We start from the raw sequence: 27,612 nt of genomic DNA on the forward strand, positions 1-27,612 counted from the left end.
ATGATTGGTGATTGAATTAACCCACTAAGTGTTAGTGAGTTAATGGAAGAAGAATTAAGTGGAATTGATTGCAATTGGATTGCAATTAGGCTGATTTAATGAGCCAAATCAAATTGGGTTCGACCCAAATTGATTTGGGTTCATGATTGGGTCAATTTGATTAAACCAAGAATTGTGTGGATTTTAAAAACCACATATCGTCGTAGGATGAATATGACTTAAGTCGTGTTCGCACTATACGGACTTTAAAGTCCACATGGCGTCGTAGGATGCATGCTCCCAAATCAATTAATTCTCCTAATAAAATTAGAAATCCTAATATGATTAGAAAATTAATCAATTGATTAAGTGGACATATGTCATGCATCTATGAGCACAAGGATTGGACACTTGGCATTAATCCAAGGGTGGGTTATAGTCACATACTCCTAATAAGATTATGAGAAGCCCTAAATCTAATCTATAAAAGGATAGCAAAGGAGACATTATGAATAAATTCTCTCCTCTTCCTCTCCATGCCTTCCTTTCTCTTTTATTCTTCCTTTCCACGGCAACAAGAGGCTTCCCCTCTTCTTCCCACGGCAGCAAGGGAGATCAAGTTCATCTTCTTCCAAGTGTTGGAAAGAAAGAAAGAAGAAGAACCTAGGAAGAGATCAATTCGTCCAAGGAAAGAAGGAGTTCTTTCCTCCACGCCCAAGCTCATTCTTCCTCCTTCTCCACGGCAGCAAGAGGGTCCTCTACATCCTCTTCTTCCATGGCATCAAGGCAAGGAAGATCCACGCGCAAAGGTTCCTCCTTCCTCTTCCTCCGTTTCGAGTAAGATCAAAGAAGAAAGGGTTCTTCTTCAAGGAGGTATGTTGCAGATTTCTTCCAATCTATTTGATAGTCATGAGAGGTCTTTGCAAGGAGCTAGCACTCCGGTAAGACCCTATCTCAGATGATTAGATCTCCATGTAGATACCTGTAGAGGCCGGACATATGTGCGGCTTAACCAGGAACCTGAAAGATCATCGGGCTGCGGTGTTCTACACCTGCAGAATTTTTAAAGATGAGATCTTCAAATTTATAACTTTTGATTTTTATTTCAGTTTTATAAATCTTAATTAACCCTCCTCAGATCCTAATCTTCCCTTCCTAATGAGTTCAAAGATCTTCTGGATTTGGATCTAGAAAATTTTTTGAATTCTACGATCCGAGGCGCATTCATACGATGAACGACGTTCCGTTCGAATTTCGCTGCGAACGTCGCATCGAATAGGGCGTAACTCATCAAAATAGCGGTATTTGCTCGCAACAACATAATGGAGGCAGTCAATCAATATAGATTGATTTGAAATCTGATTCAAATCCAATATAGCACCTATGGGTAGGTCAAGTTTAACTTCATATTTGCTTTAAAATTGTAATGTAAGATTTACAATGTCCTTGATTTCAAATTTAAATTCAAATTTCAAAATGGCTTATTCTCGATTGATTTGTGCGCACCATAACATATTTGTTACGTATATTAATATGCACATGCTCGTAGGCCTTTATGAGGTGTCAACAATAATGGCCTTTATTGTGAAAGTCATTAAAACCTTTATAAGCCTCTCTGGCTGTCTTAGCACATTACATCCATACCTATTTAGGCTAATACTCTGAGCCCGAGAGGAAAAGGCATCTTTTGCCTTCTAATTTTTTCTAATTTTTACTATTTTTCACTTTATTTTCTTAAGCTTTCTTGTTGGACAACTAAAGGAGAGTTGATTGTATCAAGCCTCCTACACAATCATGCTCTCGAGAGGAGGATAAGATTGAGCTAGGTTTCGTTGTACCTTGGGGACACTCTCGCCTAAACCCACACAAGGGTAGGTCAAGTTTAACTTCATATTTGCTTTGAAATTGTAATGTAAGAGTTACAATGCTCTTGATTTCAAATTTAAATTTAAATTTCAAAATGGCTTACTCTTGATTGACTTGTGCGCACCATAACATATGCGTTACAGATATTAATATATACATGCTGGTAGGCATTTATGAGGCGTCAACAATAATGGTCTTTATTGTGAAAGTTATTGAGGCCTTTATGGCCTCTCCGGCTGTCTTAGCATATTACATCCATACCTATTTAGGCTAGTACTCTGAGCCCGAGAGGGAAAAGCACCTTTTGCCTTCTTATTTTTTTCTAATTTTTACTATTTTTCACTTTATTTTTTCTTAAGCTTTCTTGTTGGACAACTAAAGGAGAGTTGATTGTATCAAGCCTCCTACACAATCATGCTCTTGAGAGGAGGATAAGATTGAGCTAGGTTTCGTTGTACCTTGGGGACGCTCTCGCCTAAACCCACACAAGGGTAGGTCAAGTTTAACTTCATATTTGCTTTGAAATTGTAATGCAAGAGTTACAATATCTTTGATTTCAAATTTAAATTCAAATTTCAAAATGACTTACTCTCGATTGACTTGTGCACACCATAACATATGTGTTACAAATATTAATATGCATATACTGGTAGGTCTTTATGAGGCGTCAACAATAATGCCCTTTATTGTGAAAGTCATTGAGGCCTTTATGGGCCTCTCTGGCTGTCTTAGCACATTACATCCATACCTATTTAGGCTAGTACTCTGAGCTCGAGAGGGAAAGGCGCCTTTAGCCTTCTAATTTTTTCTAATTTTTCCTATTTTTAACTTTATTTTTTCTTAAGCTTTCTTGTTGGACAACTAAAGGAGAGTTGATTGTATCAAGCCTCCTACATAATCATGCTCATGAGAGGAAGATAAGATTGAGCTAGGTTTCATTGTATCTTGGGGACACTCTCGCCTAAACCCGCACGAGGAGGTGAATTTCGCTCTTAGAGCAGTGTTCTTACATGTCTCAATTCATGCAAGCTTTTTTTTTTTAGTTTTTTAAATTTTTCTCATCATATATTTTGAAATTATTAATGTTTGCATCTATTAGCAATATTCATTAACATTTCTAGTCTATTGAAGATCACTTAAGTCATTTAAGATGTATGTAACTATTTATCAAATGGATTGCATGTCGGGTCAAATTGCTTATTTAATAAATTAGATTTGGTATGGGATTCTTTAACCATTTAACAAATATATTAGGTTTGGATTGACTGTTTTTTTGTCCCTTAAAACATCCATCTCTCCACCCAACACAACCAGACCATTACCATCCCTATAGTAAGCAGTAACAGTGCCAAGACATTGTTCAAGATGTCAATGAACTAATAGATTAACTAAATAATACAGTAGGAATGCATCACAGCATGCATCATCCATAAAATGACTGCGGGGATCACAAATTGAACCAAATATTTTACGGAACTACCAAAACAATGAGATCTTGGCACCAAACCTCATCCTTGCAGATAATATTAAAACTTATCCAATTTTTATTGGGAATAGATATCTTAGTTTCATGGACCAAGTTCCCGTGGCAAGCTTCATGGATGCTTCCTTGCCATCCACTGAGCACTACATCATCAACCAATAAGATATTATTCTAATCATGAGTAATAAAGCTTGTCCATATTACTTGAATTTGAAAGATTCGCACAATGTGTCACCTATAAAGAATTTGTGCACCGGACTAAATTCTGTGGAGAACCAACAAAGAAGCAGGTAAGGAAGGAGAAAGGAAGGAGCAGGGACACCCATTTTTGGAGCCCTCAAACTGCCATGCATCAAAGGTGGTCTGAAACTTTCTTTTTCAAATACTCTTTTAAAAGTATTATTGAAAACAAATTATTAAAATCCAAAGCACACTCCAAATAGCATATGCTCAAAAAAGGTTGGAACGTGGGCACCAAGGAACTTTATGCTTCAAGGCTCAACCATGGGTTGATGTCTCGTAGGACCTAACCGTTTTGGGTTGGTGGGTCTTCCCCTTGAGAAAGTTAGATGGCTGCTTCAATATAAAGTTTGATATATCCCACTAATTAACTTTATGGATTGATTACAATAATGACCAACGATAGCTTTTTAATAGTTAATATATATGATCATGAATATGTTTTTGATATGATAAACAATACCAGCTTTTTCTTGGCCCCCCAAGGTCTTATGATAAGTACAGTAAGGATTCGAGCATCGTTTTACCATGTCAGTGTTCTTCTTAAGCCTACGAACTTAATTTAATGAGCAGGTAAAATTTGACCATCTGTTGTATGGATGATTGTGAGAAATATTCATTCTGAATTGTTAAATTATTAGATTTTTTATTTCCAAATGCTTATGAATGTTTTATTTTTAGATTGAATTAATAATTTTGGTTAAAAAAAAAAGAGAGTCTACAAACACTAATGTCAAAGAAAGTCTGCCAGGGAGTTTTTGGAAAAAAAGACCTAATCGGGGGGGTGGGTTGGATTCCACTCATATAGTGGGGTGATTTCAACTGTGGATTATTTGGTCAACGGTCAGGGCACGCGGGTAATTTTATGTCACAATCACGATGGCAAGTCGCAACCCAGAGGGGCAAATCTCTCCGTGGGGGCAATAAATGAGATTGGACAAAAAATCGTAAACAATGGCAAGAAAATCAACAAAATTAAAAAAAATACGAACATTGATTTCGCAATGATTCCCACCATTTGACTGGAAGAAAAATTGGCCTCCAAGGTACTTCAATTCTTGCACTCTAAGGAACTCCTGATGCCCCCAACTCATGGCCATATTCAATTTTATAAATTTCAGAAGCCATCAACCTTGTGTCTGAAGCCAAGCGCCTATTTGGCTTGCCAAGGTGAGTTTTTTTAACTCTAAACTTAGTTGCAATGCTAGTTATCGTTGTTCTTCCCCTACTTTTGGTGGTTTGCTCTTCCTCTTAATGTGGGTTGGTGAAAGTATTGGGTTCTTATTAGCTCCTCCTCCTCCTCCTCCCTCCCTGCCTCCCACCCTCTCTCTCTCTCTCTCTCTCTCTCTCTCTCTCTCTCTCTCTCTCTCCATGCATATTGATATGTCTTCGATGGTCTGTTTATGTTTGGTAAGTCTTACAACCTTATTTACTGTGCAATGAATCCATGTTACAACTTGATTTCATTCTGTTCCTTTTTGTTTTCCACTCTGAGATTCTAAAGAGGAATATACATGTTCACAAGTCTTCTGGAACTGTGTATATTGTTGAAGAGCTCTAAAAACTCTAATATGCTACCCTTCTCAAAGAAGAGATCATGACTCTTTTTAATTCAGATGCTGTCTTCTTTTCACCTTTATTTGGTGCTCTCAATGTTACATGTAGCAAATATATCTATTTGCATTTAAGCGACGCAAGCTTTATTCTTCTTCTTCTGAATTTTTAAATGGTTAGGTTCCCAAGAATTTTCATTCAAACTAGGGGCTGCTCGTTAGGCTGAAGGCTCTAATTTTTCCCCTCTAAAGTATCATTCTCTGTGTTGCGGCAGGTGATTCATTGATATTGAGCAGTGGGGACCGTAAGGAACAGAGAATTATAAGAGGCTTTTTTATTGAGTTCATACGCTAGAGATGGGGGCTGAAGGAGAAAAGGAAACAATTGAACTTGAAGATGGTATAAGGACCAATGATATTGGATCCTCTAGCAATTCAGTAGTAAAAGTTCCTTCTGGAGAACCTGAGAAGATGCAGGATCAGCATGAGAGCGAGAAGAGTGGGAAGAAGGGTGACGGCAAGTATACCGTGCCATTTTACAAGCTGTTCGTATTTGCAGACTCAACTGATATAATTTTGATGATCTTGGGGACTGTGGGTGCGGTCGCAAATGGGCTCGCACTGCCACTTATGACAGTTCTCATGGGAGACTTGATTGCATCTTTTGGAGGAGCTTCAGACATCCATGATGTAGTTCATAGAGTTTCCAAGGTGCGTGTTTCTGCTGCAGATGCTAGTTTTTCAAACAAGCATGATTTTGTTCTTCATAAAAATCTGGGCATGATTCTGTTTTCGCTATCCCTTAGTCATTCAATGCTCAATTTCCATTTTATTTGGTTTGATTCACTATGTTGAAATTTATGATAATTAGCTTATGTTAGCTTCAAAGTTTCTTTAGTCGATACTTCAACTGTTTATACGAATGGCAATTCTCTCCTATTTCATTTGAATTCAACTAAGATGAAAAATTAAATATATATCTAATCATTTTGGTTCTATAAAGTGATGAATTAGTCTAATCACTTTCAGGTAGCGCTTGAGTTTGTCTATCTAGCAATTGGATCAGGCGTGGCATCTTTCTTCCGTAAGTATCCTTTCGCTATTTGTATACATAAGAGCCAAGTTTGGTTTCAAATTCTTCAATTTATGAAGTGCTGACTCCAAATGGCCTAATTTCTTTGTCAGAGGTGGCTTGTTGGATGGCTACTGGAGAAAGACAGGCTGCACGAATACGAAATTTATACCTGAAAACCATACTACGGCAAGAAATTGGATTCTTTGACAAGGAAACCAATACAGGAGAAGTTGTTGAGAGAATGTCAGGTGACACTGTCCTCATTCAAGATGCCATGGGTGAAAAGGTACTGGTACCGTTTCATGCATTTTTGTTTGGCCTGTTTGTTGCCTTGCAAATCGATGCATTTCATGACAAGGCTTGCAGTGGAAATTTAGTTCTTCTTCAGGTTTCTTGTGATTTCCAATCCTGTTAGCCTTCTAGGCAAATGAAAGATTTTGGTGCTCTGCTGCATCTCTTTTTTTCGAGCGTGTGACCTAATCGATCTCATATCTATCACATTTTGTAGGTTGGTAAGTTCATTCAGTTAACATCAACTTTCATCGGAGGTTTTGCGGTTGCCTTTGTTCAAGGGTGGCTTCTCAGCCTCGTTATGCTTGCCACACTTCCTCCACTTGTGGTTGCTGGAGGAGTCATGTCCACCGTTGTATCCAAGATGGCATCCCGTGGACAGGCAGCTTATGGAGAAGCAGCAGTTGTTGTGGAACAGACCATTGGCTCAATTAGAACAGTAAGTTCTACACTTGTTCTAGGACAGGAGGACATGGTAGACCATTTCATTTCTTAATATTTTCAACCTATTTTATTTTCGGAAAATCTAACTGAAGTCTTTTCTTAGGTTGCTTCTTTTACTGGGGAAAAGCATGCAGTGCACAAATACGGTGAATCTCTGAAAAGTGCTTACAGTTCAAGTGTTCAGGAAGGTCTGGCTGCTGGATTAGGTCTTGGCACAGTCATGCTCTTCTTCTTCTGTGGGTATTCTTTGGGCATATGGTATGGAGCAAAACTGATATTGGACAAAGGTTACACAGGTGCTGACGTCATTAACGTGATATTTGCAGTCCTGACTGGCTCTTTGTAAGTTGCTAATTGCTTTGCATATTTTAATGAAACAAGCTTGGTGAAAGAAACATCTCATAACACATTATGCAAATTTCATCCAATACATGGAAGTTTTCACCAAAAAAGAAACTGAAGTGAACTGTCTTGGTTAATATGATAGGAGCACCTGCTGAAAATAGGGTGAAAAAGAGAGTTTGGTGCTCCCTTTCAATGCAAAAGTATTACACTTCCCTAAATTTTTTAGTGTCACTGGATGAATGCTAGGTCGAATTGATTACATTATATTCTGCTCATTTATATAGGAATCTGAATAAAGTACAAAATATTAAAAATTTTATTAAGCATACTAAGAAACACACTCACACCCATGCATACACCCATACACACAGCAGGAAACTTAAAGGAATGACTATCATTTGAGGATTCATGAAGCCGGCACTAAATAATTAGAACAAGAGTTGATGGTTATGGTTATTTGCAAACATGCACATAAGTGTAGGAAATTTGGGTAGTTAATGTATCGCTACTTATATATTGTGCTTTTCATATTCTCCTAGTACTTCTACCACCCCGATTTTCATGCAAATCAATCCAACCGTTGATGCTTGAAGTTGTATCTTCTAATGCCTCATACTATACTGCCCGACTTCTATAATTACAATCTCTATAATGTAGTTCTACAACTAGCTTAAAACTTATTTGATTTTTTTAGTGAACAATTATTAAAATTTCTTTCAGATTTCAGTACACCCTACATAATATGAAAACTTGAATTGGTGAAGGATTACAGATGGCCTGTCAAAATATAGATTGGCCTGCTGACAAGAACTGATATATGAAACTTATACACCTAGAATGTTAATTAGTAGTGACAAATATAAAGATACCTTAAGTGAACTATATTATGCCATTCCGTATTCAGCTGTGAACTATACATGTAGAATATGCTGACCACTTCTGAATTCATTGGACTCATAAAATTCAGCTAGATTTTGTTATGCAGCATATTCACAAAAATGCAGCCGAAGTAATAATACCAAATATCATCGAATTGTAAATATTTTGTTCAACCATGATAATTGTAGGTTGAATTTTGTGACAGCATCTATATTTGCAATCTTTAAGAGCTAACTGGCACCTAAAACATTTCGTGATGTCCAATCTTATAACATTGCCTAATGTTATGTATTTCTGATATGAATTTTCCAGCTCTTTAGGGCAGGCATCACCATGCATGACAGCATTTGCAGCAGGTCAAGCTGCAGCATATAAGATGTTTCAGACAATCAACAGAAAGCCAGAAATAGATGCTTATGACACAAGTGGAAAGAAGCCCAATGACATCCAAGGAGACATAGAATTTAGAGAAGTTTATTTCAGTTATCCTGCCAGACCAGACGAGCAAATCTTCCATGGATTCTCTCTGTTTATAGAAAATGGAATGACTGTGGCCTTGGTTGGAGAGAGTGGAAGTGGAAAGTCCACTGTCGTCAGTTTGATAGAAAGATTTTATGACCCACAGGCTGGTGAAGTTCTCATTGATGGTATAAATATCAAGGAGTACCAACTGAGATGGCTTAGAGGCAAAATTGGGCTTGTCAGTCAGGAACCAGTCCTATTTGCTTCTAGCATTAGAGATAACATAGCTTACGGAAAAGATAATGCAACTACTGAAGAAATCAGAGCTGCAGCTGAGCTAGCTAATGCTGCCAAGTTCATTGATAAAATGCCTCAGGTTTCAAACATCTGGTCTTTCAAAAAATGTCCTTTTCTTAATTTTTAATTTTATCAGTCATTGCTAAAACTGATCACTTTCATAATAATAACTCTTTTCCTATACTACTGAAAGCTTGTTACTTGTCAACAACATTAAGGAAAGTATAGAATATTGGCTTCTTTCTCTTAGATCTTGCTGATTTGGGTTTCTTTTCTTTGTTTAATTTCATGTTGTTTTTACTTGGATTAGTTTATGATCATCTGAAATGTCTATGTCCAATATGTTCAGGGAATTGACACGATGGTTGGTGAGCATGGAACTCAGCTATCTGGTGGGCAGAAGCAAAGAATTGCCATTGCAAGAGCAATTCTGAAAAATCCACGAATTTTACTTTTAGATGAAGCCACAAGCGCTCTAGATGCAGAGTCTGAACACGTTGTGCAGGAGGCACTTGATAGGGTCATGACAAACCGAACAACAATAGTAGTTGCTCACCGTTTGAGCACTGTGAGGAATGCCGACACAATAGCCGTCATCCATCGAGGATCGATTGTTGAAAAAGGTAAGGATCAATTAGACACAGTGACTGTCCATCCTCTCCTTCGCCAAAGCACCAACTAAATTGGTCCACTCCTACTTGACTTTGCATTAGTTAAAAAATGATTAATTCTATTGACTTATTTTATAATCAAAAGATTGCCATAAATCTTGAACTTCTTTATTTATCATGATGAGCTAATTTAGTTTCTATTTTTATCAGGTTCACATTCAGAGCTGTTGAAGGATCCAGATGGCGCTTATTGCCAACTCATACGCTTGCAGGAAATGAACAAAGAATCAGATAATACAACCGGACCAGACCAGGACAAATCTGATATCGGGGATTCAGGAAGGCGCTCTAGCAAAAAACTGTCCTTCACCCGTTCGGTTAGCCGAGGATCATCTAAAGGGCAAAGTAGTGGCCACTCGTTCCAAATGGCACTTGGTATGCCTATAGGAATTGATATCCAAGCAAGTACAACAGAGCAAACAAACATTCTAGAAACTGAAATGCCTCCTCAAGAACAAAAAGAAGTACCACTCCGCCGCCTTGCATACCTTAACAAACCAGAGCTCCCAGTGTTTCTACTTGGTTCGATTGCTGCCATCGTCAATGGAGTCATATTGCCAATATTCGCAATACTCTTATCCAATGTGATAAATGCATTTTACGAGCCACCCCACAAGCTCAAGAAGGATTCCAATTTTTGGTCATTAATGTTCCTGGTTTTTGGTTTAGTGTCCTTACTTGCACTTCCAGCTAGATCATACTTCTTTGCTATTGCTGGCTCCAAATTGATAAGAAGAATAAGATTAATGACGTTCGAGAAGGTGATTAACATGGAGATAGAATGGTTTGATAAAGCTGAGAACTCCAGTGGAACAATTGGGGCAAGATTATCAGCAGATGCAGCCACAGTTAGGAGTCTTGTGGGTGATGCACTTGCACTACTTGTTCAGAACACTGCCAGTATGGTCTCTGGTTTGCTGATTGCTTTTCTTGCCAATTGGCAACTATCTCTTATTATCTTGGCTTTGATACCTCTCATAGGCCTCAATGGATATATCCAGATGAAGTTTATAAAGGGATTCAGTGCAGATGCAAAGGTTTGGCTATACAACTATGAAAATTTTGCTTCTTTCAGAAGAACTCTATGAAATTTGTTATATCTAGCATGAACTACTAATATATATATATATATATTGATAGAAATAGTTGTCTTCTGATAATGCTTCTATTGTTATTCACAATTAAATTAACTCGTGAAGCTTCTTAGTAAGGAATTTTAAAACATTGTTGCCCTAAGACAGCATCTAGGAGAGATTTTTGTAACAATTCAAGTACCTTTGCTTGTAGCTGTAACTTTAGAGAGGATCTATAGCTTTTTTCTTTAGACTAAAGAGTTTGGTGATTCCATTGATTTCTGATGAGGTGGAAATTTAAAAATGGCTGCAGATGATGTACGAGGAAGCAAGTCAAGTTGCTAATGATGCAGTGGGAAGTATAAGAACAGTTGCTTCATTTTCGGCTGAGGAAAAGGTAATCAAACTGTACAAAGAAAAATGTGAAGGCCCTTTGAGAACAGGAATCAGGCAAGGGATAATCAGTGGAATTGGTTTTGGAATCTCGTTTTTCTTGTTATTTTGTGTGTATGCAACCAGCTTTTATGTTGGAGCTCGGCTTGTGGAGGATGGGAAGACGACTTTTTCAAAAGTTTTTCGAGTACGTAATATCTTCTTCCTAAAATATTATCGTAAATTTGTATTTACCTTTAATTATTATATAATTTTCTTCAAAAACAAATAAGACAAGAATTAACTTTGTTTCACAGTCACATTTTATGAAGTTTTAAATTTGGTCTTGCCATATTTGTCATGAAAAGCATAAAGAAATTACCAAATTGTTCATATATCGTACATATGATTTGCAGTGATTAATAAAAAATACAAATAATATAATATTTTCATACCAATTTGAAGATTTGACAGCTAATAAATAAGCCTTTTATTTAGATCTTGTGGTTCTGTTTAAAAGGAGAAAATGAATAGAAGTAATTTCTCTCATTCACTTTAGCATTAGAAAATTCTAAATTACAGCTACGAAACATCTATGAATGCTGAACCATTGATTACAAGATACATTACCCAATTCATGCTTATAAAAACAACTAATGCAAATGAAAATTTGATTTGCATGGCTACATCAGATGCAAATCGACAAGAACAGTTGCTATAATCCTCCTTTTTATTGAGAAAGAGCTGAAGGGAAAACCCTTCCATTGCCTCTATTCTGAGCAAAACTAAAAAAGTTCTCCAAGAGGCCAGTAAGCAAAACAGACTACGAATCACCCACGAACATGGAATGCTCCAACCTCTCGTATCTAAAAAACTCAATCCAGAAACAAAAAAATAGAGACATGAGCAATGCCACTAGCAGCCATTAATCACTTTAAAACATAAGGAAACCTAGAGAAGCATTTAGGGAATCTAAAACATACAAAACAGAGCCATGAACTGCAACTTTTCAACAACAAACGAGATGGAAGAATACTACCATCCAAGGTTGGCTCTCTGTCCCATTCACTGCTTTTCCTTGAAGGACCTTCTGAAATGTGAACTATTGCTAGCACCATGCATCTCACAGTAGCAAGATTAAACTTTCATATTATTGTCTCAACAAGCAACTTTTAATGCTTAAAACAGAAAATTGAACTTATGTAGTAATTGCACCCATCTTTGCTATTTTTTCCCTTATTTGTGATGGGAGAAGCTCATCATCCAGTTCATTAACATAATGAGAACAGCTATATTTGCTCTTCTTGTTAATCTCAATTTCGTCTTTCATCTGGCCACAGGTTTTCTTTGCTCTTTCTATGGCAGCCATTGGAATTTCTCAGTCAAGCTCCATTGCACCAGACTCTACCAAAGCCAAATCTGCTACAGCTTCGGTGTTCTCCATTCTTGATCGGAAGTCTAAGATAGACCCAAGTGATGATTCTGGGATGACCTTAGAAAGAGTGAAGGGCAACATCGAGTTTCAGCATGTCAGCTTCAGCTATCCTGCAAGGCCAAATGTCCAAATCTTCCAAGATTTATGCTTGGCTATACATGCTGGAAAGGTAATGGATCTGACGACAAATAATTTCCATCTATTTTGTATATTCTTACATGTTGAACTTCTATACTTGAGCAAGTTAGACAAGTAGATTAAACTCAACCCAATAGGAAGAATAAAATCTCCCATTCCTGTTGCTTTATGTGCTGCGACTAAAAACCTTCAAAATCCAAAGGCCAGTTGTTGGGTAGAGAGATCAACCATGCTTGTCACTGTTTAAGCTCATTCAACTAGGGAATAACCTTCAAAATCCAAAGAGCCTAGATGGTAACCTTCGATAGGTTCATCTCCAATGCGCAAACAGGCCAAAAGCCAAATGGCAAAGGATACACAGTCGCTTCTATGATAAATTTTGAAAAAATTATCATTTAAACTTACAAGTTTTACTTTGAAATCTAACAAGCTTCATTTAACTTCTTAGACTGTTGCACTTGTTGGGGAGAGTGGCTGTGGAAAATCGACTGCCATATCATTGTTGCAAAGATTTTATGACCCTGATTCGGGTCAGATATTGCTAGATGGAATTGAAATACAAAGGTTCCAGCTGAGGTGGTTGAGGCAACAGATGGGTCTGGTGAGTCAAGAACCATCCCTGTTCAATGAGACAATCCGAGCCAATATTGCTTATGGAAAGGAAGGGCAGGCCACCGAAGCTGAGATCATAGCTTCTGCAGAGCTAGCAAATGCTCACAAGTTCATTAGTAGTTTGCAGAAGGTTGGATTCCACCACATAACTACTATTTCTTAAACTAATTCCAGCTGATTACTTTTTTCTTAATAAAATTGTCTCTTTCTACTGTCTTCAAAATATATGCCCATCAAAAAATGTGTTTTATTAACTTCTGAATCTCTTAATGAAAACTGAAACTGCAGGGTTATGACACATTAGTTGGAGAGCGAGGTACCCAGCTATCAGGAGGGCAGAAACAGCGTGTAGCAATCGCACGTGCCATAGTGAAAGATCCCAAAATCTTATTACTAGATGAGGCAACTAGTGCACTTGATGCTGAATCTGAGCGAGTTGTTCAAGATGCATTGGATCGAGTAATGGTCAATCGAACCACGATTGTTATAGCCCATCGGTTATCTACAATAAAAGGTGCAGATGTGATTGCAGTGGTCAAAAATGGAATGATCATAGAGAAAGGGAAGCATGAAACACTTATTAATATCAAGGATGGGGCTTACGCTTCTTTAGTAGCGCTTCACTCAAGAGCCTCTTCATAGCATATGGCACTTCAGGCAGTCCATGTTTTACCCTGTTTGCATTTTTATTGAGGAGCATCCCAGGTGTCAATTTTGTTTGGTATCCCTGTATCTCTCATGCAACTCTAAATTCATGCAATCCTCATAATGTAACCATTTTAGCCTCTCACTGCAAAATGTGGTTAAGAAAAAAATCTATATACCACATATAAAGCTTGTTATTGTGATTGTCATGTATCTTGTTTTTTTGCAACTCTATGGGAGTAAATTCAAACACAAGTTAATCATATGATTTTTCAAACAGTAAAAATTAAAAGTGGTTGAATTACTGTTATTAAGTAATTAAGTTGGAAACAACAATGCGGTATAATGGCAGATGTGTGCGAGGTTCAAAACTTGACGAGTGTAGACCAAAACCAATTCATATATGGTTAACAAAGTTAAAGTTACCAAATTTTGAGCAGTCGATGCCAATCAGACGTGCTAAAGATTCAAACCATAGATTAACAAGCATAGGTCCCATGGAGAAAGATACTTCTATATCTTGCATTGAAAATCCTCCTCCTTTATTTCAATACATATATGGTCAGTTGTTGTAGTTCAAGATTGTTTTTGTTTATTTTTTTTACTTTATACTTGAATAATGAACCAATAGATAAGATTTCCAGATGGGTTGGATATTGCTACTCACAACCTGGCTTCTCACCCTACAACTGCTCAATTGCAGCCTATTTCGATTGCAAGAGGTTATGCAGCACTTATAACCCAACACTTTATGCATTGCATAGTTCTCAAGCGCGATTCAAAAGCTAGAGTACAGACGTGTCATACACCGGGGATTTGGATTATAAGAAGATCCTCAAGTTATTGTTGCAGGCAAGCATGACAATCACAATATCATACAATCTAAAACAGCTCGTCTATTAAAGAAGGTATCAAGTAATACTGTTCCAATCACTACGACTTTGCTCAGTAGTATAGAATGTAATGGAGGGATACAACCCCATGCCAGCTTATGGACATCTTATTTATTCACCATGTGGTTTCCATACACCACAATGATCACCGAGCCAAGTAATCAATCTGGTTTGCCAAGAAAAGGGAAAAAAGGGGGAAAATTCAAGAACTATTGTGAGCCTCTAAAGAAGGTGAACTTCTCTCCTGGTGGTAAAAACTCGCCTTCAAACTCTCATGTAAGCAAACCACCCGGAGAGAAGTTCACCTTATTACCCAGAGAGACATCCCGACTTTGAACCTAGATGGTGATATATCAACCTCATTTCTAAAAGAAAAATGAATGCAGCTTTCATCCAAGATATAAGGGTTCCAAGGCCTTTTTTCACAGTACATGGTTCTCAGAAAATATCTGGAGGCAATCTGACATCCATAAGCTATGATGAATTCAAAATTACCGATTGCAATTCAATCTGCCAGTCATATTTTACAAGAAATCACAATGCATGTAATATTTGGGAATCTCAAAAAAAGAAATCCCAAATATCTTTCATACCTGACAAAAGAAAGAGAAAAAAAGAATTCTGTATTGCTTTTCATTTATCATTGGTGGCAAAAAACAGCAACACATGAAGAATCGCCATCAATCAACCACATTTCTAGGTTCTCAAGCTCTCTCTGAACTGAAGTCAATGACATCACCGGAGACCAGAAAAACATCTTCCTGCTGTCCAGAGCTGAGGTTCATAGCATCATAACCTAATCTTACACCAATGGACAATTCATCCAACTGCCACAACCGTACATCACCCTTGTCTTCCAAAGCTTTCGTAGCAAAGTACAAAAAATTCTTCTGTTCCAACGATAAGGAATTACTACCTAACAAAGACTTCCCCACTGCTGCCACATTAGAAATAAAATCAGCAACCCAAACTTTTAGGGAAGATGGAGAGCTCTTCATGTACATTAGCCCAACATTTTTAGCAGCAAAAAAATCATAGGATGGATCTGGTAACTCCAATAATGGATTACTAATTGGAATTATATTCCAATCAAGCACCCATAAATTGAATCCCAGTTCCAGAATCTTTTTAACAACATTGGCTTTAACCCAGATCTCCTTCATCAAATTCATGTCAGAATGTTCAAAATCATTTGATTTGTCGCTTCCAATGCTGCTCATCAATAGATTTGCATCGATCACAGATCCTCTCTGGGCAAGGTCAATGAGAATCGCTGAATCATCACTGATAAGAATGAAGTTCTGCAAACCCACGCTCTCAAGATGGCAAATCAAGTTTCTTGCAATCCTCTGTACCGTCCGGTATAAACTTACCAGTATAATAGTTTTCTGTTCCTTGAAAGAGCGCAGAACAGATTCAAGTTCCTCATACCTCCTGACAATTCTACCAAGATGCACTTCTCTGAAGCAGAAATCGTACCATTTTAAATTTTTCAGGGGCTGCAGTTCCCAGAGATCAAAATCAATCGAGTTCTTGTCCAGTAATTTGGAATCAGGACCAGCTGTTTTCCCATAATTTACACCTGCATCCCTGTAAGAGATGCTCAGGGCTCTTTCATGCAGAAAATTTGTGTAAATATTGTAGTATCCTCGGGAATGAATATATTTGATGAACCATGGAGTCCATATTCTATCACCCATCTTTTTGTACCATCCTGTTGTTACCTGAAAATGGGGCAAGGAAACAAGATAAGAGATACTGTACAAGACGTCACATAATGCATAGAGAAGGCAATCGCAAAGTATCTGAAATGGAATATATAAATCATATGCGAGCAAAACTAACATGCAAATAAGGACCCCTTTTTTCAAAACTTTACTGAATGTTCTAATTATTCTTTTCATATCAAAATAAATAAAATTACCATGCCCTGCAGTATTGGTTTAATGCCTTTGGCTTTGTGAATATCATACCACAAGCGAAATTCTTTCCATGGTCTTGGGAAAAGAAGTTGACCCTGTCACGCCCCGAATTCGGATCATGACACGGCCGTGCTATTGCAAAGTTAAGCATACAATAACAAGCAGCCACTTTAAAACTTCAAATCAATTATGAACAACTATATTCTTGAATGTCATCAAATGTTTCATCAGTAAAGATTGATTACAAAGCATCTAAAAATAGCAACATTTAATATTTCATTTTTTCCCCATAACCTTGAAGCATGTCGCGCTCCTTGCTTCTAGCATCTCCTATTCATCTGTAAGAATATAAATTAACTGGGTGTGAGCTATAAAGCTTAGTAAGTAACCATGCATAATCTTATAAGATCAAGCATAATATTTTTCATACTAGTGCATTATTTTAAAAAACTAACGGTTTCAACAAAGAAAGCATTTTCTATAATCAAACCAGACGTAAACCTTTTGTCTTTATTCCATGCTTTAAAATCCGTACTCATCATTATTCTTGCTTTGAAAGCCATACTTATCATTATTCATGCTTTGAAATCTGTACTGTTATTATTCATGCTTTGAAATCTGTGCTTGTAATAAACATTTCATATAATCCAACCAGTCATAAAACTATGCAAGTCCATTCATGCAACTTCATAAGTATGATTATGCATCATAAAACTTTTGCCATTATTCCATACTTTGAAATTCATACTCTCAGATGGTAGTGTAGCTATGGCCGCTCTTATTCCCACAGCAAGGCCTTTACCACTGCAGGGTCATCTTCTAGTTACTATTACCCACTGGCGGGGGTCGTAAAGACAAGTTACTTTTACCCACTGGCGGGTGTCGTAAAGACAAGTTACTTTTACCCACTGGCGGGTGTCATATGCCTAGTTACTATTACCCACTGGCGGGGATCGTGCATAGTGATCTGAGAGTTCTTAAAACATATCCTGCTTTTCATAAATCTTTTCTCATAGATACATTAGAAAGTGAATAATGGCATCATACTAAATAGAACTCATGATCATGCTGAAAACTTTATTTTTCTATGCACCTTTCTACATCATCATAATCATATGTATATAATATAATAATATTCATGATCCAAAATCATGTAATCATTTGCTAACACATGCTTGATCCTAATTTTGTGAAAACATAAATAATCATATACAATTTCATAATCAAGTAGTCACAAGTATTTGATAAAACATAAGATTATATCAGGGTTACTTTTTCCACAATTCATATACACAATTCCAATTTCATAAATAATACTTTTTCATCTTATAAAACATGATACATGATCCATAATAAAATTAAGACAGGTTATTTACATTTATTTGCTCACCAAATGCCAATTCTCCAATACCTAGCAAGATCATTAAATTACATGTCACTTGCACATTTAAATTCTATTTATTTATAATCTTAAAGTCATTTACAGCCCATCCATAGGACTCAATTTTATTATCGGGTCCGTAGCCTAATTCAATTTCTGGTTCAGGCCCATGGCCCAATTCAATTTCTAGTTCTGATCTAATCTACTTCCTGGTTCGGATTTGATTCCATTTCTGATTCAGGTCTAGGTCCATTGCATACCGGTTCAGATCTGACCAAATTTCTGGTTCAGATCTGGGTCAATTACATACTGATTCAGGTCTGACCCAATTTCTGGTTCAGGTCTGGGTCAATTGCATACTGGTTCAGTTCTGACCCAACTACTGGTTCAGGTCTGGGTCAATTGCATATTGGTTCAGTTCTGACCCAACTACTGGTTCAGGCATGGGTCAATTGCATATTGGTTTAGTTTAATCCTGGGTTTAAGAATATTGGGCTCGGACCAGGGCCCAGCTCGGCTTCGGGCCTTTAAAGCCCGATTCATATGAAGCCCACCATTGGAATCAGGCCCAATTCGGCCCACAGCAATTTTTATCTTATTTTTCTTTCTTCTTTTCTTTTCTTTCTTTTTTTTCTTTTTCTTTTCTTTTCTTTTCTCTCTTTTTCTTTCTTTTTCTTCTCTTCTCCTCCCTTCCCAAACCTTCTTCTCCTCCTTTCTTCTTTCCGTCCCGATCTCCTCCTCTTCTCCTCTTCCCCCCTTGAAGCTAGGAGGCTCGATGGAGTGCTCGGGAGGGAGACGGTTCTGAGGTCGGCGGTGCCGGCGGCCGGCCAACATCGCCCGTGGCTCGGCCTGTAGCGGCCAGCCCCCATCCTCTTCATCTTCCCCCTTCTTCTTCTGTTCCCCCCTTCTGAGGAACAAGGTCTCTGAAACCAGTCACCCAAGAGAGAGGAGAGCCCCTCGGCCTTGCCGCAACCCTCGCCGAGACCAATGGCGGCTACGGCCGAGCCAACAGTTCTCCGAGTCTGTTGCAGCAGAGGGGGAGGAGAACCCCTCCACCGGCGGCCATATTCTCCGCTACCAAATCTAGATATGCTCAGTTAGGGTTTGGCCAATAAGGAAAGAAGATGATCGGGAGGAGAAGGATCTTCGGCCATCAACGGTCGGGGCCACGACCGTGGCCGATCGTGTCAATGTAGGCTCAGAGGCCGAACACTGCAGGTTGAATCTCCCCCTTTCCTCCTCCTCATCTTCTTCCTTCTCTTCACTCTTCGATCTGTTCTATTTCATTTTCCCCTTTTTGATTTTTGTTTCACGGCTAGACTAGATCCTACTTGAATGAAGTATGAATGATACAAGGAAGAAGAAATCAAGACTAACCTAGCTCTAGAACGGCGCTGTGATGTTTCTTCCGGCGATTCGGCGACGGTGTTGAGGTGGAGATACCTCCTCCTCCAGCGCCGCCGCTCCCGATCCAGTTCTTTGTAGCAGGAGGAGAGAGTGAGGGGTAGTGAGAGGGTAGTCCATTGAGTCCCACACTGAGGAATCCATGAGTGTTTATAGTCCTTGGTCGGAAGAGAGGAGAGTGGTGTCAGGCGGTTGTAACCGCCTCAGCTGGCAATCACCGCCTCTGGGTCTCCAGATGGGCCGGCCACGTTGGACTTGGCCCATTAGCCCACTGTATATGGGCTGGTTCTCACAGACCCCATGTGCCAACCATCTGGTATAGGAAAAGGCGTGTTTCACTGTCCAACCATAGTTTGTTCCATGCTTTCCTATTTAATTACAAAGTCAATGAGTTACAGGTCCCAATAAGCACCAGTACCTAAAGCATTAATATCACAATGGGAATCATAAATAAATTGATAGGGGAACCTGTAGTAAGTTTGCAAAATATAATTAAAATCAATCTTATATACATTGTAAGCCTGAAACATTGTTGACCCTTTCCAAATAGCTAAAGTTTTAGGCCCCAATTGATTAGTTAATACCATTCATAAAATTGGCAAAGATTTACTCTTTCATATATCTGCTGTAGTAGATACCATGACAACCTGACAACTTTTTATTTTGAAAGGGAGAAATACCCTATCAAAGTTGTTAATTTTATTACATTTTGCCTGCAAAATCAAATTGCAAATCATAGCTTGTAAAAATGATAAGTATCTATCCCATGCAAAAGATGAGGCCCTCGTGAGGGCGACATGGGCTGGTCTAGGTTATGCTCGTTGTGTATGCAGGCTAGTGTGGCACTGCTTAAGGGGGATTCGGCTACGGTCATTGGATGGGTTCGGTGGATTGTTGGCAATGGGGGCAAGTGTCACCCTTTGATCCAAGATAGCCGAGCCATAGTCTATGGTGGGGTGGCCTTCCAGGCTAAGCATGTCTACAGAGAGACCAACGGGCTGCAGACTGGATGGTCTCGTATGTGGCCAACCACTCCGAAAACACCCATTGGGTTAGGGAGTGAGTTGCCTAGTGCGCTCCAGGATATACCGTATTTTGACCATTTTGGATGTATCCATACTAGAATTGTATGAATCATCTGGTTCAAAAAAAACAGATGAGGCCCTCTAATTCAAGGCCATTGTATTCATGGTTATATATTCCCTAAGCATGAGCAACTTCCAACATTTTTAACAACTGTAAGAGGCAAGCAGGACACCAAGTCCGCCTGGTGCCTAGGCACACACCCCAAGGTCAAGGAGTGGCTGGCAATAGATCATAAAAAATAACTAGTATAAGGAGAAATCTGACAAAATAGTTATAATTCAATAAAGGAAACGTTATATTCAATAAAGAAAATAATTCGATGGAGGTATGGTCTTGGAGCATGAAATACTAATTCATAAATCACTTTCATCCTACATGCTCGAACATAATGCAAAATATTCAAGCGTCCACCTAGAAGTTGCTGCCTAGGCAGCCAAGCCAAGGTGCCTATCTTTTAAAACAGCAGCAGCTTCATTCACCCCATTGCAACTTAATCAAGTTAGGCAAGCCTCAAACTATTATAGTGGGATTTGCTACAATATACACTATTTTCTCCAAATAGCTGGATAACAAAATTCATTTTGTACATCACTGATATATCATATATTAAAGAAATTCCTATGCCAACTATCAAAGAACTCAGATAAATTCAAGAATTTTGGTCATCTGCTGATTGCAAAAGCTACTTTAAGAATGAAGTGGCAAATAAAAAAGTACATCCACACATGCTTTAAGATTAAGAAGTTTAAGTCACATATTCTTGTAGTCAAATCCAACATCTCCTCAGAAGAGAGATCATTCTTTCAGAATCAAAATTGAAATAGATAGAACATATCGCCTGATATAAAATTGCCCTTAGCACTCTAAAGATTGATTCAGCAGATCTTATAAATAATAATGTAAGAGAATGAATGAAACAAAGTCAAAAAATTGAAGAAAAGAGAAGGCTAAAAAATAACTTGCTAAAGTTTATTTAATATCAATTGATCAGTGGATTAAGCATACAAGAGAGCCTTTATTCATAAGGTCCAATTCTTAATTAAAAATTGACACTGTAACCTGGGTAACCTGAGTTTAAAAAGAAGTCCTTTCAACTTACCAAATACTCAGCCACAGAAACAAAATTAGGCTCCCTCATCATACACATTAAAAAAATTTTACAAAATACATATATCACACAATCCTAAGAACTTCAAAACTTTCTCATACATGTATAACCATATTAAGACTTCTAAACACTATTTTCAGTCAAAATGAATCTTAATGAAATTGTGAAAACAACATAAATCACTTACTATAGTAGTTCCCTTCTCAAATTAACCAAACATAGTACTATAAAACTCCTGTAAAGTGGCCTGTAATCATATTATTATGGAGTGTACTGCTGTTCTGAACTCCTAAATTTCCAAGAATAATTACAGTTAGCTTTTGATAGCAAAAAACAAACTGACGGACCTATATTTTGATTTCAACTAGCAGAAAGAATGCCCTAGAAACAATACAAAAGCCATTAGACCCAAAAAGAATAAAAGGTCTTTGATCAAATATGACTAGAGGAATTGCGCCACTGCCTAGATAAGGAGTCACCCTAATATCCAAGCATTCAGACTTCCAATTGGAGACCTTCATTGATACACCTCTAGGGATTATAGAAAACTAAAGCATGATATTGAATTGTTGCACTAGCCATATAAAATTTGGGGCAAACTGTTAGGACAAAACATAATTTGCAATTTAGCACTAGTATAGGGGATCCTATATTTAGTTTAGCAGCTTTATTTTCTGCAGATCTAGGGAATTCTTAATGCACCTATGGTAATAAACAAGATATTTAGGTTCATCATATCTGTGCAATCTAAAACATGAATACCGGCAAATCATGCAGTTAAAAAGATCCATATGTAATGAGATTTAAAAAGACAAAAGAATTGGCACCCGATAAAACTTATCTTCTCAGAACAATCATAACTAGCATGAACATTCCACACATATGCAATTAGCTTCTTAGATCAAAGTAGTCATGGAAATTATGAGAACTTTTCATGACTGTTTCAATCAGATATTATCCTCCATAAGTTGATGACAATTTAGCGAATACTTGAATTTATTGTAAATAAGTTTAAGGTTTTCTAATGTTTTTGAAGTATTGTTCAGTTAGTGAAATTAATGAAATATGATAATGATTAGGGACAAGGCTCATTTCTAAATGCACAATGAAATTTCTATACAAAAAGCCTGGTCTATAATCTATGGTGCCCTGCCCAATAATTTTTAGAATCATGCCATAGATAAGCGGGCAGGATGTTTTCATATGAGGAATGAGAACAGCAGAATGGGTGCCCATACGACAAGAATCCTTATTAAAAATAAGGAAGAGAGCCTTCTGCAACTTTTGTTGTTAAATTTCTTAAGAACTCTTCATAATGCTGAATTGGGATTTTAAACGGTTAGGAAGTTAGCTGAATACAAATTCACTAAGAATATCTTCAAGAGTCCAATATTGACATAGTTACTCTTCAAAAGGCTTATAGTGGTTACAACTTAGATTAAGAAAGTCTTCATCAGGATCACTCTTCAAATTAGTATTGCAAAATTTTTTATAAAAAATTAGTAATCTGGTCTCAATAAGCTCAGTTCAAAGGAGCTCTGGAATCTGAACCTTTTAGAATTAGATGACAGATTTTCTTGTTTATAACATTAGATGGCAAACTATTTTAGCTGTCTCCACTGTCTCCATTCATGCTTCTCCTCTTCTTCTTACACTTTTCTTTCTTCTTTCTCTTTTGTTTGGAAAAATCAATCTAGACTTAGGTGTAAACAAGGTCAGTTCAACTTGTTTTATAATCAAACCAAGCTTGAGGCAAACTCAAGCCATTTGCAGGCATCTCACTTATGAGACCTATCAAGAGCCTGAGACCCCTTGAGGCTTTCATAAGTACACAGGTATATCTCAAACTGATGGTGAAAATACAAAAATATAATAAAAAATATATCCTAATGATTTGTTTATTCATATTTTAAGTTCTAATCTAGCAAGCTCAAACAAGCCAGGCTCAGCTCTAGTTTAGCTCATTTACTAATCAAGCAAGACTAATCCAAGCAAAATTTCAAACTGAACACAAGCTCCTCACTGTCAGGTCTCTTGTTTGACAGCAATATCAACACAAATCCGAAATAAAAGCATATATAAACTCTATTTCAAAACCATGAACCTCCTTTTACTAACTGCAGTTTAACCTACTTTGCAATAAATTTTCCTCATGCCCAACATCTCTCTGAATCTTCCTTTTCCAAATCTCTTCTATCATAGATTTCAGACAGCCAACACATTATTTTTCAACAGAGAAATTTCTTATAGATCTACTAATCGTACTTGTAATTGTGAACTCTAATTGTAGTGTCAACATTACAACCAAGGAATATAAAGGGCTTTCAAAGAATCCTAAAACAAAAGTTCCCAAGTACCGAGCCAATCCCCTTGGTCATGAAGTTCAAGCTTTGGGCAACCAGGGAGTAACTCTTAAAGATTCCTTCAGGCATTAAAGCAGCCTCAACAAGGAGAGGGGGAAAAAAAAGCAAGGTCTGATATACGGACCATGGAAGTTTAACAAAAGGTATGATACAAGGAATTGAAATCGCTTCAGAAGCAGATATTATAAGCAAAGTTGACTTAGAATAGATTTTCAGTAACATTGTATGCTATTCACTCATTCATGCTATAGATCACTAAGCAGCAGCTTGAGTGGATTGTAATAGAAGGGAATCAAGCTAGGGTGGAATTTTTGGCTCCTCCTTTATAATAAACAATTAAAATCTCCTTGTGGAGTATGATTTATGGTCATTTGTAGGCAAAGAAAATACCATATGAACTAGATATGCAAGTTATGGTACAAACAAGAATATATGAAACATGTACAACATTCTGTGTTTGATGAGGTTAGTTTAGCCTTGAACAGTGTAAGTTTAGGCATTCACAATAGCTTTCAAATGTCATTTTTTTCACTTAAAATAGGGAAAATGAATACACAAACCCAACAGTGCAGAGTCACTATAGGCCTGGCACAATGACAAATATGGCTTAACCAAAATAATAGAGCATAAAAATATTGTAGCAATATTGAATGTATACATAAAACAAATGGATGACTTAAAAATATTAAATTACATCAAATCATTAAAAATTATGTGATAATAAGCTATCGGCACTAGGTAGTAATATCATTAGCACCAACACTGATATGTCTAGCTCAAACATGATCCTCCACAGGATTTAGTTTGCATTATTAATCTATTATTGATGGAAACTAGGAGAAATCACTAACATGGAAGTTGCTTACTGATGGTAACTGGATCATGCCAATAGGATGAGAAATTGCACTGGTTGCTTATTCTATGCTCTGAATGTCCCACTAAAATTCTTTTAAGTGTCGCAAAAATCATAGTTAAAGCATTGGGAAGAGTTTCATAATAACACAAATTCTGGGCATCCAAAATTGAGATCCACATATTAAGTAGGTAGTAGTAACCCAAACTCTCAAAAGCATTGGATATATTTCATTTCAGCAAGAACGATCATTCAGAATTATTCCAATGTACAGTTAGCAATATAAGAGGTTAAAGCAGCTAGCAGTGCTGTAAAGCTATCAAGGATTATAACTTCAGATTCAAGGCACAGTTGGCCCACAGACAAAATTTGAACATTATCTACTAAATGAATTCATGTCTAAGTATATAATCAAAAATATAGGTTTCATTGTCTTTGCATAATATGGTCATTTAGTAAACTGAAAAATGATTAATTAATGTTTTCATGAAATGGTATCTCCGCCATGTGAGGAATTTTTAAAGCTTGACAAATTGAGACGTGCTAAATATATGTCTTAAACTAACTGAGCAGCGTGGAATGTAAAGTACAGGACCATGTGTGGTAGCTAACAACCTATCAACTTATGATAACCATATTTTGCACATTTCAGATGAAATCCAAATAACTTTTGAAAATACATGATATTTTAGAAGAAATGTGCAAACTGACAAAAATGGATTACAGTTGAGAACTTTCAAAGAAATGTGTTATCATGTGAAATATTAATTAAAAAAGCATCCAATCAAATGGCCAATGCTAGCACAATATCAAACCCTTTGCAAATATGCTTTTCTCAAGTCTTTCACAAGAGCAATTCATATATGTACCAAATGAATGGTTGAATTCACTGCTTATGGGTACAGTGAGAAAAGGAGACACGTAAAAACTGGAGCCCATAAACATTACATGCAATCTTAGAATCGAAAAACCTACTAGACAGTAAACAATAACATTATATGATCCCATGCAACCTGTCAGCCGATTCCTCTTAACCTTATTACCATGACCTTGTAATGTAAATATCGTTCTAATCCTCGGCTGCATTAAGTTTTAGTTTCTCATGTTATCCCAACCAGCTGTCAACCTAATGCCATCCTTCTGCCTACGTAATGCCATTTTCTTCCTTTCTATTCCAGCTTGGTACCAGCACTGTTCATATTACTCAACAGAATCAACATACAATAACTCCGATTCAAAACTGCCATTCAATTCCACACTCACTTGATCTAGGAACATAAATGAAACATCACAAAGACATATTATTGGCATATACCAAAGAGAATAGAGATCTAGAAATAGAGAATGGTAGCCATACCTGCTACAAACCGTGGCCGCTGCAATGATGCCCCATAGATTAAAGGGCTATAGTTCGACCGATCATAATAATACTTCAAAATCAATTCTTTCAAGAACTTATAGTACAGCGGCGACAGCTCCAGATCATCCTCCACCACAAAGGCGAAGTCGTCGTCCGACTTCGGCCACCAGGCTTCCAGCCACTGAGCTTGAAGCCCGACATTGGCCGTCCGGTAATGCACGAGCTTCTCTCCATGGGGCCAACTGAAGCCATCGACGAGATCCAAGATCCGGCGCGATTCCTCCAGCTTCCGGTCCAGCAGGGCGGACTCGTTCGCGGGGTCGATGGCCCGGAAGTGGTCGACGAAGACGTGGAGGCTCACCCGGTCGCCGCCGTAGTCGGCGGCGGAGAGGGAGCGGAGGCAGCGGCGGAGGGAGTCGATGCGGTCGAAGGTGAGGAGCTTGATTGGTGATGGTGAAGCGCTGAGGGTTAGGGTTAAGGTTAGGGTTTTGGGAGTGGGAGAAATGGAGGGAGGAGTGGTAATGGTAGGAGTAGAGGAAGATGATGGCGAAGGCGAGGATGAAGAGGAGGGAAAGGAGGGATCCCCTTTTCGGGTGCATTTCGGGTTAGGGTTAGAAGAAATCAGGATCCATCTCTTGGTGTTCTTCGTTTTCCCTTCCTCTTCTGGAGTCGGCCAGGGAGAGGAGTAGGAGGACTTCAGGCGAGAGCGCTTTTTTTTTTTTTTTTAATCGGCTACTCATCCCATATTCCGAATGTGAGTACAGCCCTCCAAATCACAGGCAACTAAAAAATACAATTGTGGAGGGACGTCTGATGCAGACGTCCAAAGCAAACCACCGGAATGCCGGATGATAAAGAAGGCGATCCAGTCTGCTGCCCGATTCGCCTCCCTAAACACATGTACCGCCTGAAAGTCAGCAATCATCTGAGTCATCCTGTGGGACTCTCGGATGAGGGGGTGACCATCCCCAAACCGATCCACTGGCCGAATCCAATCAATCACCACCGATGAATCACTCTCGAGGTACACACCGCTCGGCTCCGAGTACCTGCCTCGCATAGGATATACACTCCCAGGCTGCCTGCAACTCTGCTCCAACCACTGTAAGTCCTGGCGTGCGCCGCCCTCCTGCTACTATCATCCTACCGAGATGGTCTCCGATCACAAATCCGACCCCTCCACACATACCATCCACAGACCTGCTGCCGTCAAAGTTCACTTTGAGATAGCCAACGGATGGAGGTGCCCAAGAAACAAGGGCAAACCGTGGCGCTGAAACAGCGTGATGAGCATCCCAGATGTCCCTAACCAACCCAGAAGTGACTACCGCAGCCGCCCTAATAACCTCCCTTGCAAGCAGCATCGCCCGGTCTACCACCAT

At 38.1% G+C, this 27,612-nt stretch overlaps 1 protein-coding gene and 1 pseudogene across 2 annotated transcripts; one reads left to right on the top strand and one right to left on the bottom strand.

Annotated features, from left to right (window-relative positions):
• The first annotated feature begins 4,592 nt into the window (after positions 1-4,592).
• On the top strand, positions 4,593-14,123 carry LOC103698004 (ABC transporter B family member 4-like). 2 transcript variants are annotated; one of them, XM_039122151.1, is made up of 13 exons: positions 4,593-4,738; positions 5,397-5,832; positions 6,151-6,205; positions 6,307-6,482; positions 6,705-6,926; positions 7,035-7,273; positions 8,468-8,993; positions 9,264-9,537; positions 9,736-10,622; positions 10,972-11,238; positions 12,371-12,634; positions 13,052-13,345; positions 13,504-14,123. In XM_039122151.1, the coding sequence occupies exons 2-13, from the start codon at positions 5,479-5,481 to the stop codon at positions 13,855-13,857; spliced, it is 3,912 nt and encodes a 1,303-aa protein (XP_038978079.1). In that variant the 5' UTR covers positions 4,593-4,738; positions 5,397-5,478; the 3' UTR covers positions 13,858-14,123. The 2 variants fall into 2 exon arrangements, with proteins under 2 accessions (XP_038978079.1, XP_038978078.1); XM_039122150.1 differs by lacking the exon at positions 4,593-4,738 and adding an exon at positions 4,823-4,978.
• Positions 14,124-15,203: 1,080 nt separating this feature from the next.
• Positions 15,204-27,612, bottom strand: LOC103698003 (annotated as a pseudogene).

Source organism: Phoenix dactylifera, unplaced genomic scaffold (genome assembly GCF_009389715.1).
Source record: "Phoenix dactylifera cultivar Barhee BC4 unplaced genomic scaffold, palm_55x_up_171113_PBpolish2nd_filt_p 001380F, whole genome shotgun sequence".
NCBI lineage: Eukaryota > Viridiplantae > Streptophyta > Magnoliopsida > Arecales > Arecaceae > Phoenix > Phoenix dactylifera.

Excerpts from the sequence above, each read along its gene's own strand:
- LOC103698004 (XM_039122151.1), top strand. The coding sequence starts at position 5,479 with ATGGGGGCTGAAGGAGAAAAGGAAACAATTGAACTTGAAGATGGTATA. Across the intron at positions 6,483-6,704 it reads AAGATGCCATGGGTGAAAAG|GTTGGTAAGTTCATTCAGTT; the intron begins GTACTGGTACCG and ends CACATTTTGTAG. Across the intron at positions 13,346-13,503 it reads TCATTAGTAGTTTGCAGAAG|GGTTATGACACATTAGTTGG; the intron begins GTTGGATTCCAC and ends CTGAAACTGCAG.